At 37.9% G+C, this 26,197-nt stretch overlaps 1 protein-coding gene across 4 annotated transcripts in view; it reads right to left on the bottom strand.

Moving 5' to 3' along the window:
• CPNE8 (copine 8) overlaps positions 1-26,197 on the bottom strand; it is a 267,087-nt gene that overhangs the window by 66,085 nt on the left and 174,805 nt on the right. For all 4 annotated transcript variants that reach the window (XR_011255932.1, XM_069584636.1, XM_069584637.1 and 1 more), the window contains one exon: positions 15,912-15,987. Coding sequence is in view for 2 of the 4 variants with exons in the window: in XM_069584636.1 (XP_069440737.1) it covers positions 15,912-15,987 (76 nt within the window). In the remaining 2 variants the exon portion in view is untranslated. The remainder of the gene's footprint in view (positions 1-15,911; positions 15,988-26,197) is intronic.

Raw genomic sequence — 26,197 nt, 5'->3', positions numbered from 1 at the left:
ATGCCCAGCAGTGGGACTGGTGGGTAGTATGACAGTTCTATTACTAGTTTTTTAAGGAATCTCCACACTTTTCTCTATAGTGGCTGTACCAGTTTGCATTCCCACCAACAGTGTGAGAGCATTCCCTTTTCTCCATACCCTCTCCAGCATTTATTGTTTGTAGACTTTTTGATGACGGCCATTCTGATCAGTGTGAGGTGGGACCTCACTGTGGTTTTGATTTGCATTTTTCTAATCATGAGTGATGTTGAGCATCTTTTCTTGTGTTTATTAACCATCTGTATGTCCTCTTTGGAGAAATGTCTGTTTAGGTCTTTTGCCCACTTTTTGACTGCTCATTTTTTGGGTATTGAGCTGCATGAGTTGCTTGTATATTTTGGAGATTAATTATTTGTCAGTTGCTTCATTTGCTATTATTTTCTTCCATTCTGATGGTTGTCTTTTTACCTTGCCTACAGTTACCTTTGTTGTGCAAAACCACTGGAACAAAATAAAGTCCAGAGATAAATCCATGTACCTATGGACACCTTATTTTTGACAATGGAGGCAAAAATTTGCAATGGAGAAAAGACAATCTCTTCAACAAATGGTGCTCAGAAAACTGATCAACTATGTGTAAAAGACTGAATCTAGAACATTTTATAACACCATACACAAAAATAAACTCAAAAATGGATTAAAGACCTAAATGTAAGACCAGGCACTATAAAACTTGTAGAGGAAAACATAGGCAGAACACTCTCCAAATAAATCACAGCAAGATCCTCTACGACCCACCTCCAAGTGTAATGCAAATAAAAACAAAAATAAACAGAAGTGACCTAATTAAACTTAAAAGCTTTTGCACAATGATGGAAACTATAAGCAAGGTGAAAAGACAGCCCTCAGACTGGGAGGAAATAATAGGACCAAAACAACTGGATGTTAATCTTATATCATGCTATTTTGCTAAATTCATGTTTCAGATCTAGCAATTTTTGTATGGAGTCCTTGTGTGCCATATTCTCAGTCACTCAGTTGTGTCTGACTCTTTGCAACCCACTGGACTACAGCACGCCAGGCTCCTCTGTCCATGGAGTTTTCCAGGCAAGAATAGTGGAATAGGTTGCCATTTCCTACTCCAGGGGATCTTGCTGACACAGGGATCAAACCTATGTCTTCTCCATTGGCAGGTAGATTATTGACCACTGGGCCAGCTGGGAAGTCTTTTATATACACTATCGTGTCATCTACACACAGTGACAATTTTACCTCTTCCTTTCCAATTTTGATATCTTTTATTTCTTTTTCTTGTCTGATTCCTCAGGTTAGGACTGCCAATACTATGCTGACTAGATGTGGTGAGAGCAGGCATCCTTGTTTTGTTCTAGATTAGTGAGAAGGCTTTTAGCTTTTCACCTGTGAGTATTATACTGGCTGTGAGTTTGCCATAAATGGCTTTTATTATGTTGAGCTATGTTTCTTCTATTCTCACTTTGGTAGAAGTTTTTTTTAATCATTAATGAATATTGAATTTTTTAAAATGCTTTTTTTGCATCTATTGAGTTGATCATGTGTTTTTTTTCTTTTTCAATGTGGTATACTACATTGATTGATTTGTGCATGTTAAACCATCCTTGTGAACTTAGAATGAATCCCACTTGATCATGGTGTAGGAACTTTTTCTATGTGTTGTTGGATTCAATTTGTTAATATTTTGTTGAAAATTTTTGAATCTATATTCATAAAAGCATTGACCTGTAATTTGCTTTATTGGTGGCATCTTATCTGGTTTTGGTACAGGATGATTGTGGCTTCACAGAATGTCTTGGGAGTGTTCACTCCTCTGTTTTGGAAGAATTTGAAGAGAAACAGTTTTTCTTTGTATGTGTGATCATATTTGCCTGTGAAACCATCTGGTCCTGGACTTTTGTTTACAGGGTGCTTTTTAAAGGTAGTTTTCTTTTTTATTTTAATCATAGATTCTATTTCACTTCAAGTGATGGGTCTGTTGAATTATCTATTTCTGCTTGATTCAATTTTGGTGGGCTGTATCTTTCTAGAAAGTTGTTCATTTCTTCTAGGTTGTCAAATTTGTTGGCATATATTGTTCATAGTATTCTTTTATGTTTTTTTTTTCTGCAGTATCAGATTTCTGATACTGTATTTTCTAATTTCTTATTTTATTTGGATTCTTTTACTTTTCTTTTTGGTGAGCCTAGCCAGAGGCATTCAATTTTCTTTATCCTTTCAAAGTACTAGATCTTGGTTTTACTGAATTTTTGTTTTATGTTTTAGTCTCTTTTATTTATTTCCTCCCCAATCTTTAATATTCCCTTCCTTCTCCTGACTTTAGGTTTTGCTAGTTCTTTTTTGTTTTTTTTTTCTCTAATTCTTTTAGGTGATAGGTTAGGTTGTTTGAGATTTTTCTTGATTTTTGATAAAGACTTGTATTGCTATGAGCTTCTCTCCAAGAACTGCTTTTGCAGCACCTCATAGATTTTGTTGGCTGCGTTTTGTCATTTGTTGCATTTTAAAATTTCCTTTTGATTTCCTGTTTGATCCATTCATTTTTTAGTAGCTTGTACTTTAGTTTCCATGTAATCATATTTTTTTCATGTCTTTTCCTGTGGTTGATTTCTAGTTTTATGCTGTTGTGGTCAGAGAATATGCTTGAAATAATTTCTATACTCTTAAATTTGTTGAGGTTTGTTGTGCCCAGTATGTGGTCCATCCTAGAGAATGTTTGATGTGCACTTGACAAGAATGTGTATTATGATTTTTTTATGTAATGTCTTGAAAATACCAATTAAGTCTAACTGCTCTATTGCATCATTCAGGATCTCTGTTGCTTATTGATTTTCAGTCCAGAAGATCTTTCCGTTGATATGAGTGGGGTGTCAAAGTCTCCTACTGTTACTACAATCCTGTTGATTTCTCCATTTATGTTTGTTAGTATTTATTTTATGTATTTGGGTGCTTCTATATTAGAAGCATATATGTTGATGACTGTAAAATCCTCTTTGTATATTGACTCTTTCTTCGTTAAGTATTTTCTTTTTATACCTTTTTCTATATACATTTTACCTTCTTTATATAGTCTTTGCTTTACAGTCTATTTTGTCTGATATGAGTATTGCAACTCCCATGTTCTTTTCATTTCCATCTACATAAAATATTTTTCCATCCCCTCACTTTTTATTTTTAATTGGAGGATAACTGCTTTACAATGTTGTGTTGACTTCTGCTGTACAAAAACACAAATCAGCCATGAGTATATATATTCTCTCCCTCTTGAGCCTCCCTCTCACTCCCTACTCTGATCCCTCTAGGTTGTCACAGAGCACCAGACTGAGTTACAGAGCAGCTTCCCATTACTTGTTTTACACATGGTGGTGTGTACATGTCAATGATACTATCTCAATTCATCTCACCCTCTCCTCCCCCCACTGTGTTCACAAGATTGTCTTCTACATCTTTGTCTCTAGAAATGCCCTGCAAATAGGTTCATCAGCACCATTTTTCTAGATTCCGTATATTTGCATTAGCATATGATATCTGTTTTCTCTTTCTGACTTACTTCACTGTATATCAGACTCGAAGTTCATCAACCTCATTTCAACTGACTCAAATTCATTTATTTTTATGGCTGAGTGATATTCCATTGTATATATCTGCCACAACTTCTTTATCAACTCATCTGTCAATGGATATCTAGATTGCTTCCATATCCTGGTGATTGTAACAGTGTAAAATGAATATTGGAGCACATAGGTCTTTTTGAATTATGGTTTTCTCAGGATATATGCCCAGAATTGGGATTGCTGGGCCATATAGTAGTTTTATTCCTAGTTTTTGAAGGAATCTCCATACTGTTTTCCATAGTGGTTGTATCAGAGTACATTCTCACCAACAGTGAAAGAGGACTCCATTTTCTCCACACATTCTTCAGCATTTATAGTTTGTAGATTTTTTTAATGATGGCCATTCTGACCAGTGTGAAGTGATAACTCATTGTAGTTTTGACTTGCATTTATCTAATAGTAGGCAATACTGAGCATCTTTTTATATATTTGGTGGCCATCTGTATGTCTTCTTTGCAGAAATGTCTGTTTAGGTCTTCTGCCCATTTTCTGATTGGGTGTTTTTTTCTTTTCCTTTCTGAAATTGAGCTGCATAAGCTTCAACAAAAAGAATAAAATAACTAGGGATAAACCTACTTAAAGACAGAAAAGATCTGTTGCAGAAAACTTTAAGATGCTGATGAAAGAAATCAAAGATGACACAGACAGATGAAGAGATATAGCCAGTTCTAGGATCACAAGAATCAATATTGTGAAAATAACTATACTACCCAAAGCAATCTACAGATTCAATGCAAGCCTCATAAAATTACCAACAGCATTCTTCACAGAACTAGAACAAAAATTATATAGTTTGTGCAGAAATACAAAAGACCCTGAACAGACAAAGAATTCTTGAGAAAGAAAAATGAAGATGGATAAATCAAACTTTCTGATTTCATACTATACTACAAAGCTATAGTTAAGAGTATATGGTACTGGCACAAAAACAGAAATATAGACAAAAGGAAGAACATAGAAAGCCCAGAGATAAACCTGTGCATCTATTGGCATCTTTGACAAAGGAGGTAAGAATATACAATAGAGAAAAGATAGTCTCTTCAATAAGTGGTGCTGGGTATACTGGACAGCTACATGTATAAGAATAAGATTAGAACACTTCCTAACAGCATATATAAAAAGAAACTCAAAATGGAATAAATATCTAAATGTAAAGCCAGAAACTATGAAACTTTTAGAGGAAGATACAGATAGAACACTCTGTGACATAAATCACAGCAAGATCTTCTTTGACCTATCTCCTAGAGTAATGGAAATGAAAACAAAAGTAAACAAATGGGTCATAATTAAACTTAAAAGCTTTTGCACAGCAAAGGAAATTATGAACAAGGTTGAAAGACAACCCTCAGAATGGGAGAAAATAGCTGCAAACAAAGCAACTGATAAATGATTAATCTCCAAAATATACAAACATTCCATCCCCTCACTTTCAATCTATGTGTGTCTTTTTCCCTTAAGTGGGTCTTTTATAGGCAGCATATTGTAATCTCGTTGTGCCTGACTCTTTTGTGACCTCATGTACTGTAGCTTAACAGGTTCCTCTGCCCATGGGATTGCCCAGGCAAGAATTCTCAAGTGGGTTGTCATTTTATTCTCCAGAAGATCTTCCTGACCCAAGGATTGAAGCTGTCTCTCTTTTCTTGCAGGGAAATTCTTCACTGCTGAGCCACCAGGGAAGTCCACAATGGGATATTACTCAATCATAAAAAGGAATGAAAGAGTGTCTTTTGCAGAGACATGGATGCAGCTAGAGGTTGTCATACAGAGTGTGTAGTAGATCAGAAAGAGAAAAACAAATATCGCATGATACAGCTTATATGTGGAATCTCGAAAAATGGTAGAGATGAACTTATTTACAAAGCAAAAATATTTACAGATGTAGAGATCAAAGATATGGTTACCAAGGGAGGAAAATGGGATGGATGAATTGGGAAATTGGGGCTGAAATATCTACACTACTGTGTATAAAATAGAAAACGAATGAGAACTTCCTGTTTAGCACAGGGATCTCCACTCATTGCTCTTTTGTGATTTAAATCAGAAGGAAATCTAAAAGAGTGGATAAATGTATTTGCATGATTGATTTACTTTGCTTTATAGCAAGAAACTAACAACATTTGAATAGAACTATGGTTGAATGGCATCACCGACTCGGACATGAGTTTGAGTAAGCTCTGAGAGTTGGTGATGAGCAAGGAAGCCTGCTAAAGTCCGTGGGGTTACAAAGAGTCAGACATGACTCAGAGAATGAACTGATACGCCAATAAATATTAATAAAAACAAAACATTTTATCGAGACTGTGAATAAGAAGGGTGTCTACTCAGTGGTAAATTATCTGTCTGCAATGCAGGAGATGTGGTTTCTATCCTTGGGTTGGGATGGTCTCCTGGAGAAAGACATGGCAACCCATTCAAAAATTTTGTCTGGAAACCACATGGACAGAAGAGTGTGGCAGGCTACAGCCCATGGGGTGGCAAAGAGTTCATCATGACTTAGTAACTAAACAACAACAATAATATTACTTTGCCCAATTATTGATAAGCAAATATTTATTGACATATTAAACCTTGCTTTCTGATTGATTCTTTGTTTTTTCCTTGTTTCTTTCTTTTTGTGGTTTGATGATTTATTTTATGCTTGTGTTCTCTTGATTTTTTATGAATCTATTGTATGCTTTTGATTTGTGGTTTCCCTATTTTTCAAGTATGTTAACACCTTCCTATATCTGATAGGAATATAGGCTCAAACACACTGTAAAAAAAAAAAAGAATCTGCATTTTCTTACTCTTTCCTTATATTTTATGATTTTGATGTCATTTTTTACAGCTTCATCTTTATCCTTTTGCTGTTCTTTGCATTTATCATTGATTTCAAAAATAAATTTTTTTTTCTCTATCTCTGTTTGATCTGTGTACTGGTTAATTTAAGTGATTTACTTTCAAATTATGATTTTCTTCTTCCTATATCTTCTTGCTTCTTTTCCACTTAGAGGAGCTGTTTCATATTTATTGTAGGATAGATTTAGTGTTACCATATTCTTTTTAGCTTTTACTTGTCTGAGAAATTCTTTGTTTCTCCTCCTTTTCTAAATGATAAACTTTTGGATAGAGTATTCTAGGTTGCAGATCTTCCCTTTCAAGACTTTAAATATATTCTGCCACTCCCTTCTGGTCTGCAGTGTTTCTGTAGGAAATCAGCGGATAGCCTTCTGGGAATTTCCTTGTAATGAACTCCTTGCTTTTCTCTTGCTGCCCTTAGAATCCTCTCTTTAATGTTTGCCATTTTAACATGTCTTGCTGTAGGTCTGTTGTGGTTCATCTTGTTTAGAACCCTCTGTGCTTCCTGTATCTGAATATATGTTTCCTTGATTACATTTGGGAAGTTTTCAGCCACGATTTTTTCAAATACATTTTCAGTCCTCTTTTCTCTTTCTTCTCCTTCTAGAACCCTGATTATGTGTAGACAGGCACACTTTATATTATCCCATAGGTCTCTCATATTGCTTTCATTTTTTTCCCCCAATCTGGCTTTCTGTCTGCTATTCTGATTGGTTACTGACCATTATTCTATCTTTCATATCACTTATTCTTTCTTCTGCATTATTCATTTTGCCTTTAGCTCAGTTGTCATCTCAGTAAATGACTTTTCTGATTTTTCTTGGCTCCTCCTTATAGTTTCTAGTCCTTTTTACTGTAATCTGCATTTCTGTCCATATCCTTTCTTAATTTCTTCAGTATTTTCATTACCTCCATTTGGAACTAAATGTCTATTAGAGTCAAATGGTCTGTTTCATTGCTTGTTCCTTCAGGGGAATTCTCCTGGTCTGTTAACTGACAGTTATTCCTCTACTTTGTCATTTTGCTTATATTTCTCTTGTGTGTTTATCAGAAACAATCATCTACTGTAGTCTTAAAGAGCTATTTATATGCAGAAGCTTCTCTATGTAGCTTGAATGGTTTAATATTTTTCTGGTATGAAGGCTGTTTTTGGTTTGGAGGCTTGCTGTCTCTTTCCTTAGCATGTGCTGGCCATTATCCCCTTGATAAGGCGTGTGCAAGTACACAGCTCACGCAGGCTCCCAGAAAGAGAGAAGCAGTGGTTGGCTCCTGGTCACAACCCTCACCAGCAGTCTGATCCTACCTCTGGAGTCTGAGATGACAGCAGTGGCTCATACCTACCCCTGGAGCTTGTTTTGCTGGTGCCTTGGTCCCATCACTTCATGGGAAATAGATGGGGAAACAGTGGAAACAGTGTCAGACTTTATTTTGGGGGGCTCCAAAATCACTCCAGATGGTGATTGCAGCCATGAAATTAAAAGATGTTTACTCCTTGGAAGGAAAGTTATGACCAATCTAGATACCATATTCAAAAGCAGAGACATTACTTTGCCAACAAAGGTCCATCTAGTCAAGGCTATGGTTTTTCCAGTGGTCATGTATGGATGCGAGAGTTGGACAGTGAAGAGAGCTGAGTGCTGAAGAATTGATGCTTTTGAACTGTGGTCTTGGAGAAGACTCTTAAGAGTCCCTTGGACTGCAAGGAGATCCAACTAGTCCATTCTAAAGGAGATCAGTCCTTGGTGTTCTTTGGAAGGACTGATGCTAAAGCTGAAACTCCAATACTTTGGCCACCTCATGCTAATAGTTGACTCATTGGAAAAGACCCTGATGCTGGGAGGGAGTGGGGGCAGGAGGAGAAGGGGACAGCAGAGGATGAGTTGGCTGGATGGCATCACCAACTCGATGGACACGAGTTTGAGTGAACTCCGGGAGTTGGTGATGGACAAGGAGGCCTGGCGTGCTGTGATTCATGGGGTTGCAAAGAGTCGGACACGACTGAGCGACTGATCTGAACTGAATTGCCACCTCTGAGTGAGTGCAGAGAAAGAAGCTCCTGTGGTGGGCCCACCCCTCTCCTCCCACACCCGCCCAACAATATTGCCCTTCCTCCCTGCTGGGCCCAGGCCTCCTCTCATACCACACCCTAGCGCCTCCTCTCATACCACACCCTAGCCTCCTCAGGCTATCTCCATGCAGCCAACCCCAGTCCTCTTCCTTGGGTCTGACCTCCAAAGCACAAGGCCCTCACTACCTCAGTGATGAGTACCTCAAGCTTGGGAGTGCTGGGCAGCATTGACTGTGCTAGTGTCTCTCTGCTTTGGCCTTGGTGAACCAGTTACTATGCTCTCCTCTGAGGCTGCAAAGCTGCCTCTCTGTCCCTGCTGATCTGCCTGCCAGACTTGAAGTAGAAGGACTTCCCTTCATGCAGAAAAATTTTCCCTTTCACAGCTCCCTCCCAAGGACACTGGTCCCATCCTGATTCCTTTCTCCCTCTCTCCCTTTTTTTTTTTTTTTTAAAGCTGTTTTCTTTTGCGCTGCTCAGAGATTTTCTTGCCTTTTTGGAAGTCGGAGGTCTTCTGCCCATGTTCAATAGATGTTCTATGAGAACTCTTCCATTTGCAGATGCATAGTTTATGTATTTATAGGAGAAAATGAGCTCCATAGCCTACTCTTCCATCATCTTGATCCAGTGTCAAATAGGAGGGCTTTTAAAAGCTCAGGCATATTACTGGGGATCTAGAAGGTCACATGCTTGTGTAGAACTGTGTGAACGGCCAAGGAAGACCTTGAGGAAACCATAATTCTTCATCAATGGCTGATTCTGAGTCTGTGTTTAAGCATCAAGTGAAAGCCAAGGCAGAATATTACACTTGGAACATAAAAGAAGTGCACCAATATACACAAATCTTGGTCAAATTATGTGCTGACCACTAGTTAACAAGGCACAGACTGCAGTAACCCACACAGAAAAGAAAAAGAGCCTTTACAGAATTACTCCAAGAAAGTCACTAAATCCATAAACAGCAACAACAGCAAACCCTGGAAAAAGCAGAGGATCTGATTTCCAGCGTACCTATATTATATTTTTTAAAATTTCCAGCATTCAACAACAACCAAAATTATAAGATATGCAAAGAAACAAGAAAGTATGGTCCATACATACAAAAAAGCAATCAATAGACTATATCTTTGGTAACTTGTAGGTATGGAATTTATTTAATATATTCTTCAAATCAGTCATTACTAATACACTTACAAAATAAAGAAAGAAAGTGTGAAATAAACTATGAAATAATGTTTGACCAAATAGAAAAATCAGTAAGATCAAAATTATTAAAAAAGAACCAAATAGAAATTCTCAACTTTAAAAGTAGAGTAACAAATGAAAAATTTGCTAGAGAGGCTTAATAGAACATTTGAGTTGGCAGAAGAAATAATGAGTAATCTTGAAGATGGGTCAACTGAGATTTTCTAGTGCAAGAAACAAAAAAAATAAGAACAAATCATATGAGACATGTGGGATATGATCAAACATAAAAACATATAGATAGATACATACACAGATAGATAGAAAGTATTGGGAGTACCAGAAGGAAAAGAGAGAAAGGGGCAAAAGAATATTTGAAGGAATAATGATTGAAAATTTCCCTAGTTGCCTCAACAAAACTGAATCCCCTTACACGTGTGCAAAAAATGAAGTTTCCAATGTATATAGGACCAAGATCTATATATATGTAGTATATAACATACAAAGTTCTTCCAGGTATTCTTCAGATTAATCTCTTCTATTGATAACATAAAGAATAAGAACACACTGTTATCTGAAATTATGGCACAAATATTCATGCAAGGTATTTAATAAGGAACAATTGTTACTAAGCTTCTTTTTCATTAGATGTGACACTAATCTCATTAAGCAAACTTTGTTGGATAAGAGAGATCCAAAGAGAAGAACACATTTTAAAGATAAGGAAATTCAATGTAATTGATCTCTGGAGCTTATTACTGAACACAGGCAGTACCTGTGTTCTAAGTACAAAAGGACTAATACGCTTGCTTTGTTCCTCTTCAACCTTAAGGTATGGAGAAAGAACAGATAACTATATAAGTCCAACCTGTCATATTAATTTCACTCTCTATTTCAAGCCTTAATTGGGTTTCTGAAAGACCCAGATAGAAAAATTGCTCCATTACTCCAACTTTGTCTTTGCCTGGGAAGGATTCTTGGGATAAATTTGCTGCACTCCCCTCTAGATATCCATTGTCTGCTAGCTATATATAGCACCTATCAAGGTAATGCAAACATATTTTATGTGTTTGTTTCTCCCATTAGACAGGGAAGTTTTCATTTATCTCTCCATCCTTTGGGTCTAATATAGAGTGCAGAATGTAGAAGTTATGTGATAAATATCTTATTCATAAACTAATAAACAAATGAATGTGTGAAATACAACTGCTTTAGCCTAGTAAGGCAATAGGAGGAGATTTCTCCACTTAAAGGTGATCAATTTTAGTTTAGTGTCAGTTTGGAGGAAAAGTTATCATTATTGACTAAGTACTGAGATATTCTCCTTTGCTATAGATGTATATTAAATTTAAATAATTACAGAAAATGTAACAGATGACAAACCTCAAGGATTAATAGTGCTAGAACATACGCTCAACAAATACGTGGCGGTTGACTGGAAAAGTAGGTTTAAGTCAGAAATAACTAATGTGTTTGCTTTGATAACTTGGATTTCTTTAATGACTGAATCATACTTTTTCATTTCCTTCAGTCTTCATCTAAACAACAGTTAAGATGTTCAAACACACTAAGCAAAAAAACAACTTATTATGTAACACCTTGCTGACACAACTAAAATGCATATTTTTCTCTTTTTATTAAAAAAGGGTTGAAGAGAGTGAGAACAAGATGGAGGAGGAGTAGGTGGATGTGGAGTACATCCCTCTCCATGGATACACCAGGAATACACCTTCAGACACAGAAGTGCATGCAGAACACCAGCTGAGAGCAGACAGGAGTACCCAACCAGTAGAAAAGAATATATAGAACCATGCAACATTTGGTAGGATGAAGGAACTATTGGAGGGGGAAAGAGTGTTGGTAGAACTGGACCTGTCCTCGGTGGATGGGAGTACTGAAGCAGGGGTCCGATCCTCACATCAAGGCAAATGTCTGAGTCAGAGGAGAAACATTCAAGGCTGAGAGTGAAACAGCTGATCTGTGGCAGCCTAACTGGGATGAGAATCAGACAGTCCTTGACACAGACATACATATCCCGGACAGGGACGCTGGTCCCCTGGAGGGCACAGTGACTGGAAGCTGGAGTTTAGGGATTGTGGAGCGATCCCAGTGCGAGTGCTGCTATTGACTGTGGAGAGACTGTGAGGGGATGTGAGGGAGGAGACTGTGGTGGAAAATGCCAGTGGAGGAATGCCAGACAGCCATGGAAGCAAGGTGATACTGCTGAGTCACGTGTAGGGGATGGAGCCATCACCATAGCCTCTCTCTCCCCACATGCCAGCATCAGCAGCGGAATGATAGAGAGGCTGGCGCATCAAATGCCTGATGCACTGACCTACAACGTAGGACCCTACCCAGGGTGCTCCGTGATTGATATGTAAACTACAGTATAGGACCCCACCCAGGGTGCCCCTTTAAGTGCCTCATGTGCCAATCTACAGAGTAGGACCCCAGCCAGGGGGGTCTCTCTATTACCTGATGCACCGAACAACAGAGAAGGACCCCAGGCAAGGGAGCCTTCTAAGTACCTGAATGGGCAGAGCGATGGGTAAAGACTGGCCAAAGAGGCCTTCTAATCGCCAACTACAAGAGTCTCTTAAAAAAAGACTCTGATAGGGCCCTAACTCCTGTGGCAGAGGCAGTCGATGTCCCTGCACAATTGGCACCACCAGGGTCCCCACAAGCCAAGCAGCTGTCCAATCTTCATGCTCAACTCTCACTGGGGCAGAGCTGCCACACGCAAAAAAATGTCTTGCGTCTACGCATGCAGGGTTGCTTCGGTCATGTTCGATGCTTTGCAACCCTGTAGACTGTGTCCTGCCAGCCTTCTCCATCAGGGAGGTGGTTCTCCAGGCAAGAATACTGGAATTGTATTGGCCAATACTGGTTGTCATACCCTTCTAGAGCACTATATTTCCTACTGCCCTAGCCACCAACTCCCCTGAATAACTGGTGCTGCCAGAACTTCTGAAACCCAAGCAGCTGTACCACCTCCACTCCTGGCCCTCACAGGGGGCAAACTCAAGCCCTCTAGGACAGCCTCAGGAGCAAATCTCAGTAAATCACCTACATGTAGAGGTAGAAATAAAACCACAAATGAAACCCAGGGGCAGTGTGGCTAAGGAAGAAGACCCAAAACCTTCCCACCAGCTGTACAAGCTACAGATTAAATCCACACGATCAACTAGGAATCAATAGCAGAATACCTGAAGCAGAAAAACAAATCAGTAAGCTGGAAGATAAAATGGAGGAAATAACTTCTGGAGAGCAGAATAAAGTAAAAAGAATGAAAAGAACTGAGTCTCAGAGACTGGGACAATATCAAATGCACCAACATCAAATTATAGGGGTCCCAGAAGAAGAAAAGGAAAAGAAAGGATATGAGAAAATTTATAGTTGAAAATTTCCCCAACATGGAAAAGGAAATAGTGAATCAAGTTCAAGAGGCACAAAGAGTCCCATACAGGATAAACCAAAGCACACACTAATCAAAAAAACAAAGACTAAACACAAAGAAAGAATATTAAAAGCAGGGAGATCAACAAGTAACATACAAGGGAAACCCTATATGCTTAACAGCTGATCTTTCAGCAGAAACTCCGCAGGCCAGAAGGGAATGGCAGGATATAATTAAAGTACTGAAAGGGAAAAATCTACAGCCAAGATTACTGTACCTGGCAAGGATCTTATTCAAAATTGATGAAGAAATCCAAAGCTTTTCAACAAGCAAAAGGTAAGAGAATTCAGTACCACCAAATCAGCTTTACAACAAATGTTAAAGGGACTTATATAGTTAAGAAATACAAGAGAAGGAAAAAGATCTACACAATCAACCCCAAACAATTAAGAAAATGGCAATAGGAACATACATATCAATAATTACTTTAATTGTAAATGGATTAAATGTTCCAACCAAAAGACACAGACTGGCTGAATGGATACAAAAAGGAGATCCATATATATGCTGTCTACAAGAAACCCACTTCAGACCTAAGATGCTCAACATTGCTTATTATTACAGAAAACCAAATCAAAACTACAATGAGATATCACCTCACACTGATTGTGGTCAGAATGGCCACAATCAAAAAGTCTTCAAACAATAAATGCTGGAGAGGGTGTGGAGAAAAGGGAATGCTCTTATGGGAATGTAAATTGATACAACCACTGTGGAAGATAGTATGGAAATTCCTTAAAAAACTAGGAATAAAACCACCATCAGTTCAGTTCAGTTCAGTCACTCAGTCATGTCCGACTCTTTATAATTCCATGAATTGCAGCATGCCAGGCCCCCCTGTCCATCACCAGCTCCTGGAGTTCACTCAAATTCATGTCCATTGAGTTGGTGATGCCATCCAGCCATCTCATCCTCTGTTGTCCCCTTCTCCTCCTGCCCCCAATCCCTCCCAGCATCAGAATCTTCTCCAGTGAGTCAACTCTTCACATCAGGTGGCCAAAGTACTGGAGTTTTAGCTTCAGCATCAGTCCTTCCAAAGAACACCCAGGACCTGATCTTTAGGATGGACTGGTTGGATCTCCTTGCAGTCCAAGGGACTCTCAAGAGTCTTCTCCAACACCACAGTTTAAAAGCATCAATTCTTCGGTGCTCAGCCTTCTTCACAATCTAACTCTCACATCCATACATGATCACTGGAAAAACCATAGCCTTGACTAGACGGACCTTTGTTGGCAAAGTAATGTCTCTGCTTTTGAATATGCTATCTAGGTTGGTCACAACTTTCCTTCCAGGGAGTAAGCATCTTTTAATTTCATGGCTGCAATCACCATTTGCAGTGATTTTGGAGCCCCCAAAAATAAAGTCTGACACTGTTTCCACTGTTTCCCCAACTATTTGCCACGAAGTAATGGGATCAGATGCCATGATCTTAGTTTTCTGAATATTGAGCTTTAAGCCAACTTTTTCGATCTCCTCTTTCACTTTCATCAAGAGGCTTTTTAAAAAGTTCCTCTTCACTTTCTGTCATAAGGGTGGTGTCATCTGCATATCTGAGGTTATTGATATTTCTCCCGGCAATCTTGATTCCAGCTTGTGCTTCTTCCAGCCCTGCATTTCTCATGATGTACTCTGCATAGAAGTTAAATAAGCAGGGTGACAATATACAGCCTTGATGTACGTCTTTTCCTATTTGGAACCAGTCTGTTGTCCCGTGTCCAGCTCTAACTGTTGCTTCCTGACTTGCATATAGGTTTCTCAAGAGGCAGGTCAGGTGGTCAGGTATTCCCATCCCAGCAATCCCACTCCTAGGCATATACTCTGAGGAAACCAAAATTGAAGAAGACACATGTATCCCATTGTTCATTGCAGCACTATTTACAATAGTTAGAACATGGAAGCAATCTAGATATCCATTGACAGACAAATGGATAAAGAAGTTGTACATAAACACAATGGAATAAGACTTAGCCATAAAAACGAACCCATTTGAGTCACTTCTAATGAGGTGGATGTACCTAGAACATATTATACAGAGTGAAGTAAGTCAGAAATAGAAAGATAAATATTGTAGTCTATTGCATATATGGAATCTAGAAAAATTGTACTGAAGAATTTATTTACAATGGAGAAAGAGACATAGAGAATAGACTTATGGACATGGGGAGAGGGGAGGAGAGGTGAGATGTATGGAAAGAATAACATGGAAACATGTTACCATATGTAAAATAGACAGCCAATGGGAATTTGCTGTATAGCTCAGGAAACAAACAGGGGCTCTGTATCAACCTAGAGGGGTGGGATGGGGAGGGAGATGGGAGGGAGGTTCAAAAGGGAGGGGATATATGTATATCTATGGCTGATTCATGTTGAGGTTTGGCAGAAAAAAACAAAGTTCTGTAAAGCAATTACCCTTCCATAAAAAACAAATTAATTAAAAAAAAGGATTGAGTAGGAAGGCAAAACTTAAAGGCTGAAGCTCAAGGAAAAATAAACATATTAATATTGGATATTTTTTAAATAAGAAAATGTTTCATAGGCAAGAATTTTAAATCAACAAAGTAGATTCAAATGACCATGTGATTTGAAGAGAAATATTAGTTAATCTCAAAAACCAATCTTCTCAATAAGTTTAAAGATTCTTATTTATATTGGTAACCTTTGGTAATTATCTTTTGTAAAAATCTATATTTTAAAAGCATAAATGTACTTATTCCAGAAAAACATAAAGTAAAATTCCTCTTACCTCATATACATTGAACTGTGATTGCCCTCTAGAAAGTTCCCTGTAGCTTGTTGTAAATTCTCCAATGAAATCATGACTATAATTAAGGAGAAAATACATATAGTATTAGCTTTCAGACATTTGTTAATTATATATTAAAACTTTAAATATATATTCTTATCATGAAAAAATTCTTGATATTACTATGAAAATAATAATAATATAATTTAAAACACACTGATACTTTTTTATGTATACCCCCAATTACATTTTGTTAGCATTCAAAAATATTTCATTTATCACACCAATGTTAATATTTCAAATAGGTTTATTAGTGTCAGTAACTCATATTTCAAAAGCATTTCATCTATGCTATCCTAATGATTAACTATTAACTAGGATGAGATTTTAAGACACACAAAATTTATTATCATACATATCAATAATCAAGAATATACAAAATATTCAAACTTCCCTTTTTAGTTTTTATAACATGCTGCTGCTGCTAAGTCTCTTCAGTGGTGTCTGACTGTCTGCGACCCCATAGATGGCAGCCCACCAGGCTCCCCCATCCCTGGAATTCTCCAGGCAAGAATACTGGAGTGGGTTGCCATTTCCTCCTCCAATGCATCCAAGTGAAAAGTGAGAGTGAAGTCACTCGGTTGTGTCTGACTTGTAGGGACCCCATGGACTGTAGCCCACCAGGCTCCTCCATCCATGGGATTTTCCAGGCAAGAGTACTGGAGTGGGGTGCCATTGCCTTCTCCTTTTATAACATACTCAAAGTTAAGAAAGCTGAGTGACTTTCCCTGGTGGTCTTGAAGCTAAGACTTTCTGTTCCCAGTGTAGGAGGCCCTGGTTGGGGAACTAGATTACACATGCCACAAAGATTCCAGTGTCACAAATAAAGATCCCACAAGTTGCAACTAAAAAAAGATCCTAAATGCCACAATGAAGATCAAAGATCCCAACACAGAGAAATAAATGAAAAAGAAAAGGAAAGATGTTAATTTCATCTCTCTATTCTCAGCATCTACTTCAGTGCCTGGTAACCCATGGGCATTATTGAATGTTGCAAATATATTCAAGTCAATGTCACAATCATGCTGTAATCTTACCTTATCTGTAATATTAACAATTTTGCTTCATATGAATTACCTTTAGTACAAAAGAATGGGACAAGTGTTGAGCATATTAGCCACTCCTACTCTATTCCTTTGAAACAACTCTCTCTGAGGGTAATACTGATAACTGTTATTTTGCCATAAAATTGCACCCACATTGTAACCAAAAAGATATAAAAAAAGAGACAGAATATTGCCTTCTCTAGGCATTTCCAATAGTTTTCCTGAAGGAAATCCTGCATCCATTTCCTGAAGGAAATGGATGATGCCTATTTTCCTTGCAATCATCAAATTAATATTGCATATATGTACAAACAGAAAATACATACTGAATATAGCTTATCCTTTTCTATCATCATGTTGCCTTGAGTAAGTCACTCTGGGATCTTTATGTATTCATCTAAAAATTGGAGGCAATGCCTATTTCCTGTTTTAAAAATCAGTTCAGTTCAGTCACTCAGTCATGTCTGATTCTTTGCGACCCCATGAATCCCAGTGCGCCAGGCCTCCTTGTCCATCACCAACTCTCAGGGTTCACTCAGACTCACGTCCATCAAGTCGGTGATGCCATCCAGCCATCTCATCCTTGGCCGTCCCCTTCTCTTCCTGCCCCCAATACCTCCCAGCATCAGAGTCTTTTCCAATGAGTCAACTCTTCCCGTGAGGTGGCCAAAGTACTGGAGCTTCAACTTTAGCATCATTCTTTCCAAAGAAATCCCAGGGCTCATCTCCTTCAGAATGGACTGGTTGGATCTCCTTGCAGTCCATGGGACTCTCAAGAGTCTTCTCCAACACCACTGTTCAAAAGCATCAATTCTTCGGCGCTTAGCCTTCTTCACAGTCCAACTCTCACAACCATACATGACCACAGGAAAAACTATAGCCTTGACTAGACGGACCTTTGTTGGCAAAATAATGTCTCTGCTTTTGAATATGCTATCTAGGTTGGTCATAACTTTTCTTCCAAGGAGTAAGCGTCTTTTAATTTTATGGCTGCAATCACCATCTGGAGCGATTTTGGAGCCCCCCAAAATAAAGTCTGACACTGTTTCTACTGTTTCCCCATCTATTTCCCATGAAGTGATGTGGGACCAGATGCCATGATCTTCTTTTGAATGTTGAGCTTTAAGCCAACTTTTTCGATCTCCTCTTTCACTTTCATCAAGAGGCTTTTTAGCTCCTCTTCACTTTCTGCCATAAGGGTGGTGTCATCTGCATATCTGAGGTTATTGATATTTCTCCCAGCAATCTTGAGTCCAGCTTGTGTTTCTTCCAGCCCAGCGTTTCTCATGAGGTACTCTGCATAGAAGTTAAATAAGCAGGGTGACAATATACAGCCTTGACGTACTCCTTTTCCTATTTGGAACCAGTCTGTTGTTCCATGTCCAGTTCTAACTGTTGCTCCTGACCTGCATACAGATTTCTCAAGAGGCAGGTTAGGTGATCTGGTATTCCCATCTACCTAGATAATTCATTTGAATTTTTTCTGTAAGAGGCATATAATTCCTTATACAAGTCATCAAAATACATTTTCCCCCTGATTTTTAAGTAATATGACTCTAGATACTTGTATGTGTCTTAAAGAAGCTTTAATCAAAATAATATCTGAAGATGTAACAGGCTTATGAACTGATATTTGGAAGCCAGTATTATAAGATCTCTATTCATATCTTCAGTTATTAAGGTACACATTTTTAAGAGTGTTTTTTTGTTTGTTTTTTATTTCCTCAGTTCAGTTCTGTTCAGTTCAGTCGCTCAGTTGTGTCTGACTCTTTGCGACCCTATGAGCTGCAGCACAGCAGGCCTCCCTGTTCATCACCACCGGAGCCTACCCAAACTCATGTCCATCAAGTCGGTGATGCCATCCAGCCATCTCATCCTCTGCCATCCCCTTCTCCTCCTGCCCCCAGTCCCTCCCAGCATCAGCATCTTTTCCAATGAGTCAACTCTTTGCATGAGGTGGCCAAAGTACTGGAGTTTCAGCTTTAGCATCAGTCTTTCCAAAGAACACCAAGGACTGATCTCCTTTAGAATGGACTGGTTGTATCTCCTTGCAGTCCATGGGAATCTCAAGAGTCTTCTCCAACACCACAGTTCAAAAGCATCTATTCTTTGGCATTCAGCTTTCTTCACAGTCCAACTCTCACATCCATACATGACCACTGGAAAACCCATAGCCTTGACTAAACGGACCTTTGTTGGCAAAGTAATGTCTCTGCTTTTCAATTTGCTATCTAGGTTGGTCATAACTTTCCTTCCAAGGAGTAAGCATCTTTTAATTTCATGGCTGCAATCACTATCTGCAGTGATTTTGGAGCCCCCCAAAAATAAAGTCTGACATTGTTTCCACTATTTCCCCATCTATCTGCCACGAAGTGATGGGACGAGATGCCATGATCTTAGTTTTCTGAATGTTGAGCTGTAAGCCAACTTTTTCACTCTCCTCTTTCACTTTCATCAAGAGGCTTTTTAGTTCCTCTTCACTTTCTGCCATAAGGGTGGTGTCATCTGCATATCTGTGTAAATTTCCTCAAAATATTCAAATATGGAAATGACATATCTCATAAAAATTCTTTGGCTAGATGCTTGAATACATTAATATATTTTTACCCATATAAGGCTCCAGAAGACTATGAAGCAAAATATCAGAATATCTGAGTTTTCAAGAGATACAAATCTAAGATATTAAGCAACATAAAAAGTACCAAGTGTACTTATGCTTACATATATTATCCATTTATAGAAGTCCTTTTTCTTTAGCAATAAGCACAGTAGGAACCTTGTCCTTGGAACTTATCCTAAAAATCTGTGAATTTCTTAGTGGAAAGCAAAGAACTATCCACTGAACTGAAAAAGAATAGTGTTTGCCTATCGGTTTTACCTTTGAGTTCTACTAACTCTGGGTAAATCATTAAGCTTCCTAGTAAAATTTTTTCACCACTCAAAATCATAAAATATATTTTTTTCATCCACATTAATGGAGAAGGCAATGGCAACCCATTCTAGTACTCTTGCCTGGGAAATCCCATGGATGGAGGAGTCTGGTGGGCTACAATTCATGGGGTCGCTAGGAGTCAGACACAACTGAGCGACTGCACTTTCACTTTTCACTTTCATACACTGCAGAAGGAAATGGCAACCCACTCCAGTATTCTTGCCTGGAGAATCCCAGGGAGGGAGGAGCCTGGTGGGCTGCCGCCTATGGAGTCGCACAGAGTCTGACACGACTGATGTGACTTAGCACCAGCTGTAGTAGCAGCAGCATCCACATTAAAAAAAAGCTGAATTGATTAACTTGAGTTATTTTGAACAGAACACCAGAAATATATTTTGGGTTCTTGAAAGAAAGGTATTATCTTAAAAAATAGCCATATGTGCACAGTTTCAATATATGTTAAAGTTAATTTGAAGTTAAATATAAATTTATAATACCTACAATCCATTTGTTTGTTTAAACTGTGCTAAAATATATACAAATATACTAGCATGTAATCTAAAGTAGTAATACATATATGGCCAACTCTTTCTACATATTAAATATCTTATTCTATATAGCTAGTAAACAATTGAGATGGCTATGTGCAATTGCTTGGAATTTCAAAATTTAAAACTCTTATAATTGAATAATAATGAACTGGGATTATCAAACTATTCTGTCAGATAAATTTATACAACAAAAAATCACACCACAACATTCTTTCTTTCCCATTTTTATTCCATTTCTATGTTATCTCTCTTTCTGACTGATCAATTGCAATGGAATATTAAAATTATTACAAAATAAATGTACTTGGCAAATCTATATAGTGAAGTTTTCACTGGCTGAATTTTAATAAAGTTTTTATAGGACTTACTTACTGCTGTTTAATTTCATGTGTATTTGGAACACTAATTGATGATTGACAAGCACAGAGCTACACAACACATGTTGTTAACACATAATCTCAAATTATTTTGGTGTTTAGAATCACAGAGAAAATGGTAATTGCATACCAATAATCATCATATTGTATAAAGGACCAGCATCATTATTAACAAAAAGTCTTCATCACATACAACTAGAAGTTTCATTTAATTGAAAGTTCTTTATAGCCAAAAAGGAATTGGCTTTAAATTTTCTCCCAAAACATTCATGAAGCAATCACACATATTTATATTGCTTCAAACAAATTTTTAAAGTATAAGGTTCTCCAATTTATGCCTTTAATTTATATTTTAACATCTTTCCAATTCTCTAGTCTCATATTTCTAATACCCTGTTGCATGTCTCCACTGTGATACATAATTTTGAAAAGAAGAATTGGGGGTTGGAAAGAGAAAAGGAAATACATTGAATGCCAAAATCTGTGTGTTAAGCAATACATTTTTGAGAGAGATAAAGAGAAGCAGGGTAAAACGTAGTTACTGTAGTGGTAGTGAAGGTCACTCAGTTGTGTCTGACTCTTTGCGACTCCTTGGACTATACAGTCCATTGAATTCTCCAGGCCAGAATACTGGAGTGGGTAGCCTTTCCTTTCTCCAGGGGATCTTCATGACCCAGGAATCTAACCGGGGTCTCCTGCATTGCAGGAGGATTCTTTACCAACTGAGCTACCAGGGAAGCCCACATAGTTAGAACTTGGAAATATCTGAATCTGTTAGGAAGAGAGAGTTTGGCCAGGTATAAGAAGCACAACAGAATTAGGTGGATGTCATCTAAAATGTTTTCATTTTTCTGGCATCAGGTCATCAGGAAAGATTTAGTATTGTCTGATTGAGACTAAGCAAAAGCTAATAGAATTAACCATTAAAAATATTAAAAAATTAATAATATAAAATTTAGAAATTAAAAATATTAGAAGAATAATAAATTATTAATATTAGAAAACACTAAGCAAAAGCTAGTATTAGAGTTTTAAATTCACCAAGTCCAAAACCAAGTCCATTACATTCATAAACATGGTTTAATTGTATTGATTTTCTGTTCTAAATCTCATAAAAATAATAGTTTCAAATAACAAACATTTAGATTGCATCCCAAGCCTCCTGAAACAGGATCTGGAGAGGTTCTATTTTGAGAAAAGCTCTCCAGGGTATTCTCATGCAAGCCTGCAGTTGAGACCACTAGTGTAAATGGTCCAAAATGTTTCTGGCAATAAGAAAATTTCAGCATATTTTGATCCTGACTAGAGAAAAAAATCAAGATTTCCTACTTCACAGAATGAAGATATCACTTAAGGTCATTACAAAGATGTGGAAAATATTCTGCAATTTAAGCAAAAGGCAGAAACTTTTGAATATGAATCAAAATCTTTGTGGCTGTAGATGGTAAAGTTAGCTAAAGTCACAAATATATAAATCAATGCAATATTTTATCCAGTAAATTTGAGATCAAAAATGGTTTTCATGAATTAGGAAAAAAGGTAAGGCTTTTTTGCCTTTTCTTCACTGGAAGCTTTAATACATTTCTCATGCATACTATAATATAAATAAGCTGTATTTTTTTCACACTGATTTTTTACAAAATTGCAAACTATAAGATAGGTTAAAGACACCATGAAATAACAAAAATGACAAAAAAAAAAAAAAGAATTGCTTCAAAGTTGTTCACAAATATCAGTTTCTCAAAATGCCGTTGAGAACTCTGCTTTATTCATTGGGAGACTGTTCCTTCAAGAAGGCCAAAAGTCTCTTTAAATAAATTATTTTTCAATATTTTGAATAAAATAGAAACAAAAAGGTTTTCAGTTTAAGGACAAACAATAGGGATCTATAGAGATCCTAAGATTCAGAGGAAATGTTATCAAAATGATCAGTAGTAAAACAAGTGTTACCTTATGTTTTATGGAGAATAAAGTGCTAACAAAAATTTCGTGTCTTATTGTTCAACTTTAAAACAAGAACCAGACTCCTATACAGGGAAAATACAGATTGAATTTAAATATGCTTTTGATGTTTTTGTCACTTGAACCAGTAAGATGAAAGCACAATGTGTATTAGTTAAATGAGTGAGAAAAAATTCATTCATAGTTTCTATAAAGATGAATTTGAAATTTGGAACAAATGAGTGATCTGGGAGCTAGGTTAACTTTTGCCAGTCATTTACACTTAGGGAAGTGAAGTGAAAGTTTCTCAGTCATGTCCGACTCTTTGCAACCCCATGGACTATACAGTCCATGGAATTCTCCAGGCCAGACTACTAGAGTACCTTCTGTGGATCTTCCCAACCTAGGGATCAAACCTAAGTCTCCCTCATTGCAGGTGGATTCTTTACCAGCTGAGCCACAAGGGAAGCCCAAGAATACTGGAGTGGGTAGCCTATCCTTTCTCCAGGGGATCTTCCTGACCCAGGAAGGGTCTCCTGCATTGCAGGCAGATTCTTTACCAACTGAGCTATCAGGGAAGCCTAAGTATTTATTTTTGCAATATAGAATTCCATCTATTGGATCTTCCCAAGCTCATCTGAAGCAACCAGATTTTTCTGGACTTAATTGAAAGAGAATAATAGATTGTAACTCAGTAAAAAAGACATCACATTTTCTAATAACAGTTAATCATACTACTATGACTTAAATTTGCATCTATTGCCAAAAATTTTCTAGATAGAATCCTTTGTTACATACCCTCCACTGTGTATCTGTCCCAGAAGGAAAATCTCTGCTTACTGACTTAATCATTTGTCTCTTAACTCCACATATAAAGAGATATGAACAGGTTTAGGAACTGAGCTATCCAGTCACACTGTGGAAATGGCGAGTTGTTATGCCAAATTGATTCATTTATAATGTTGATATTTTTATACATTTGGCTGACATCTTTTCTTAACACCAGGACCCAGTCCCCACCACCAACAGTTAGCACCAATCCTGAGAACTTCCAGGCCAGACAAGCACCAGTATTGGAGCTCAACTATACCTGCCAGCAGGCCACTAGTCAAGACACAAGGCAAGGCTTGCAGGTAGCCAGGACAGGAGTCAGCCCTGCTCACCAACATGCTACAGCAGTTGGCACTGACACAACAGAAAGGCCTACGCTCACAGAGGGGATCTGCAAGAATGATATGGTGACCAGAGGGAGGTAAGTTACTGGGCTCCACAGGATGTCTCCAACATAAAGTCACTTCTCCAAGACTGAGAAACATAACAAACCTACCTAAACACAAAAACAAGCACACAGAATTAAACAAAATAAAGAGAAGAATCTATTCCACATGAAGTAGTAAGACAAAACCTCAGGGAAAAAAAAAGAACTGGAATAAGGAACAGTACCAAGGAGAATTCAAGAATACCAATGATCATAAAAACACTCAACAAATTCAGGAGAGAACGTACGAATGCAGTGAGAAGTTTATAAAGACAGAGAAATATAAAGAAGAACCGAACAAATCTGAAGAACATAATAACTGAAATTTAAAACTCACTAGAAGGACTTACTGGTAGATTAGATGATAAAGAGAAACAAATCAACAAATTAGAGAAGACCGGTAGTGAAAAATGTCCATGATGAATAGAACAAAAGGAAAAAAAAGTTTTTTTAAATAGAGGACATTTTAAAGAGACTACTGGGACAACAACCAAGTGTACCAACACTTATACAAGAAGAAAAAAAGAGAGATAAACAGGCAGAGAAATTCGCTGAAGAAATAAGCTCCAAACTTCCCCAGCCTGGAAAAGGAAATATGCTTCCAGGACTAAAAGCACAGCCTCTGAAACAAGATGAACCCAAAGAGGTCCACAAGAAGATACACTGTAATTGAAATGGTAGCTCAAGATGGCAGTGTACAAGGTCATGTGCTTATCCCCTCTTACAAAATATCAAAATCACAACTAATTGCTGAACAACCACTGACAAAATATGATGGAACATACCAAAAAAAAAAAGGTACCCTACATCCAAAGACAAAGAGGATTTCACAATGAGATGGTAATAGGGGTGCAGCTGTGATAAAATCAACCATATCTGCCAGGTAGGTGATGGACAAACTGGAAAATCATTATACCACAGAAGTTATTCCACAAGAGTGAAAGTCCTGAGTCCCATGTGAGGCTATCCAGTATGGGGGTATGGCATGGGTAGAGGAGCCCAGGAGAATCTAGCTTTGAAAGGCAGTGGGGTTTAATCACAGAAATTCCACAGGAATTGATGCTTTCAAACTGTGATGCTGGAGAAAACTTTGAGAGTCCCTTGGACAGCCAAGAAGATCAAACCTGTCAATTCTAAAGGAAATCAACCCTGAATATTCATTGGAAGGACTGAGGCTGTAGCTGAAGCTCCAATACTTTGGCTACCTGATGCAAAGAGCTGACTCACTGGAAAAGACCCTGATGCTGGGAAAGACTGAGGGCAGGAGTAGAAGGGGGCAACAGAGGATGAGATGGTTGGATGGCATCATTGACTCAATGGATATGAGTTTGAACAAATTCTGGGAGGTAGTGAAGGGCAACAAAGCCTGGCATGCTGCAGTTCACATGATTGCAAAGAGCAGGACATGACAGCAATGGAACAACAACTTCCCAGTACTGGAGAGTCTCCTGTTTGTGGAAGGTGGCTGTGCCTCACTCCAGGGACAAAAAACGAATAGATGTACCTTGGGGAGTATCCATTGGTTGGAGTCCTCTTGGAGGTCACAATCTCTTCCTCAAGACCTAGACCAAGTCATCAGCCCATAGGCTCCAGTACTGAGATATCTCAGGCCAAACAACCAACAGGGTGGGAATACAGCCCAACCCATCAGCAGAAACCCTGCTTAAGATTTTCCTGATCATGTCCCTGACCATAAGAGGCAGAAGAATCAGCTCCAGCCAACAGTGGGAAGGAACCAGTCCCTCCCACAAGGAAGCATTCCTAAGACTCTTGCTCACTCTCATCCACCAGAAGGCAGACAGCATAAGCAAGAAAAAGTACAATCCTGCAGCCTGTGGAAATGAGGCAGCAGACGAATATGTCCTAGATGAAGGAACAATATTAAAGTCTGAGGAAAAGTAGATGAAATGGAGATAGGCAATCTACTTGAAAAAGAATTCAGAATAATGATAATAAGGATGATCCAAGATCTCAGAAAAAGAAGGAAAGCACAGACTGAGAAGATAGAAGAAATGATTAATAAAGACCTAGAAGAACTAAAAATCAAGCAAATATAGATGAATAATACAATAACTGAAATTAAAAATACACTAGAAGGAGTCAATAGCAGAATGAATAAGT

The sequence above is a fragment of the Ovis canadensis genome, chromosome 3 (genome assembly GCF_042477335.2).
Source record: "Ovis canadensis isolate MfBH-ARS-UI-01 breed Bighorn chromosome 3, ARS-UI_OviCan_v2, whole genome shotgun sequence".
Taxonomy (NCBI): domain Eukaryota; kingdom Metazoa; phylum Chordata; class Mammalia; order Artiodactyla; family Bovidae; genus Ovis; species Ovis canadensis.
Note: the sequence above shows the minus strand (reverse complement) of the source record. Positions and strands in the feature narration are given on the sequence as shown.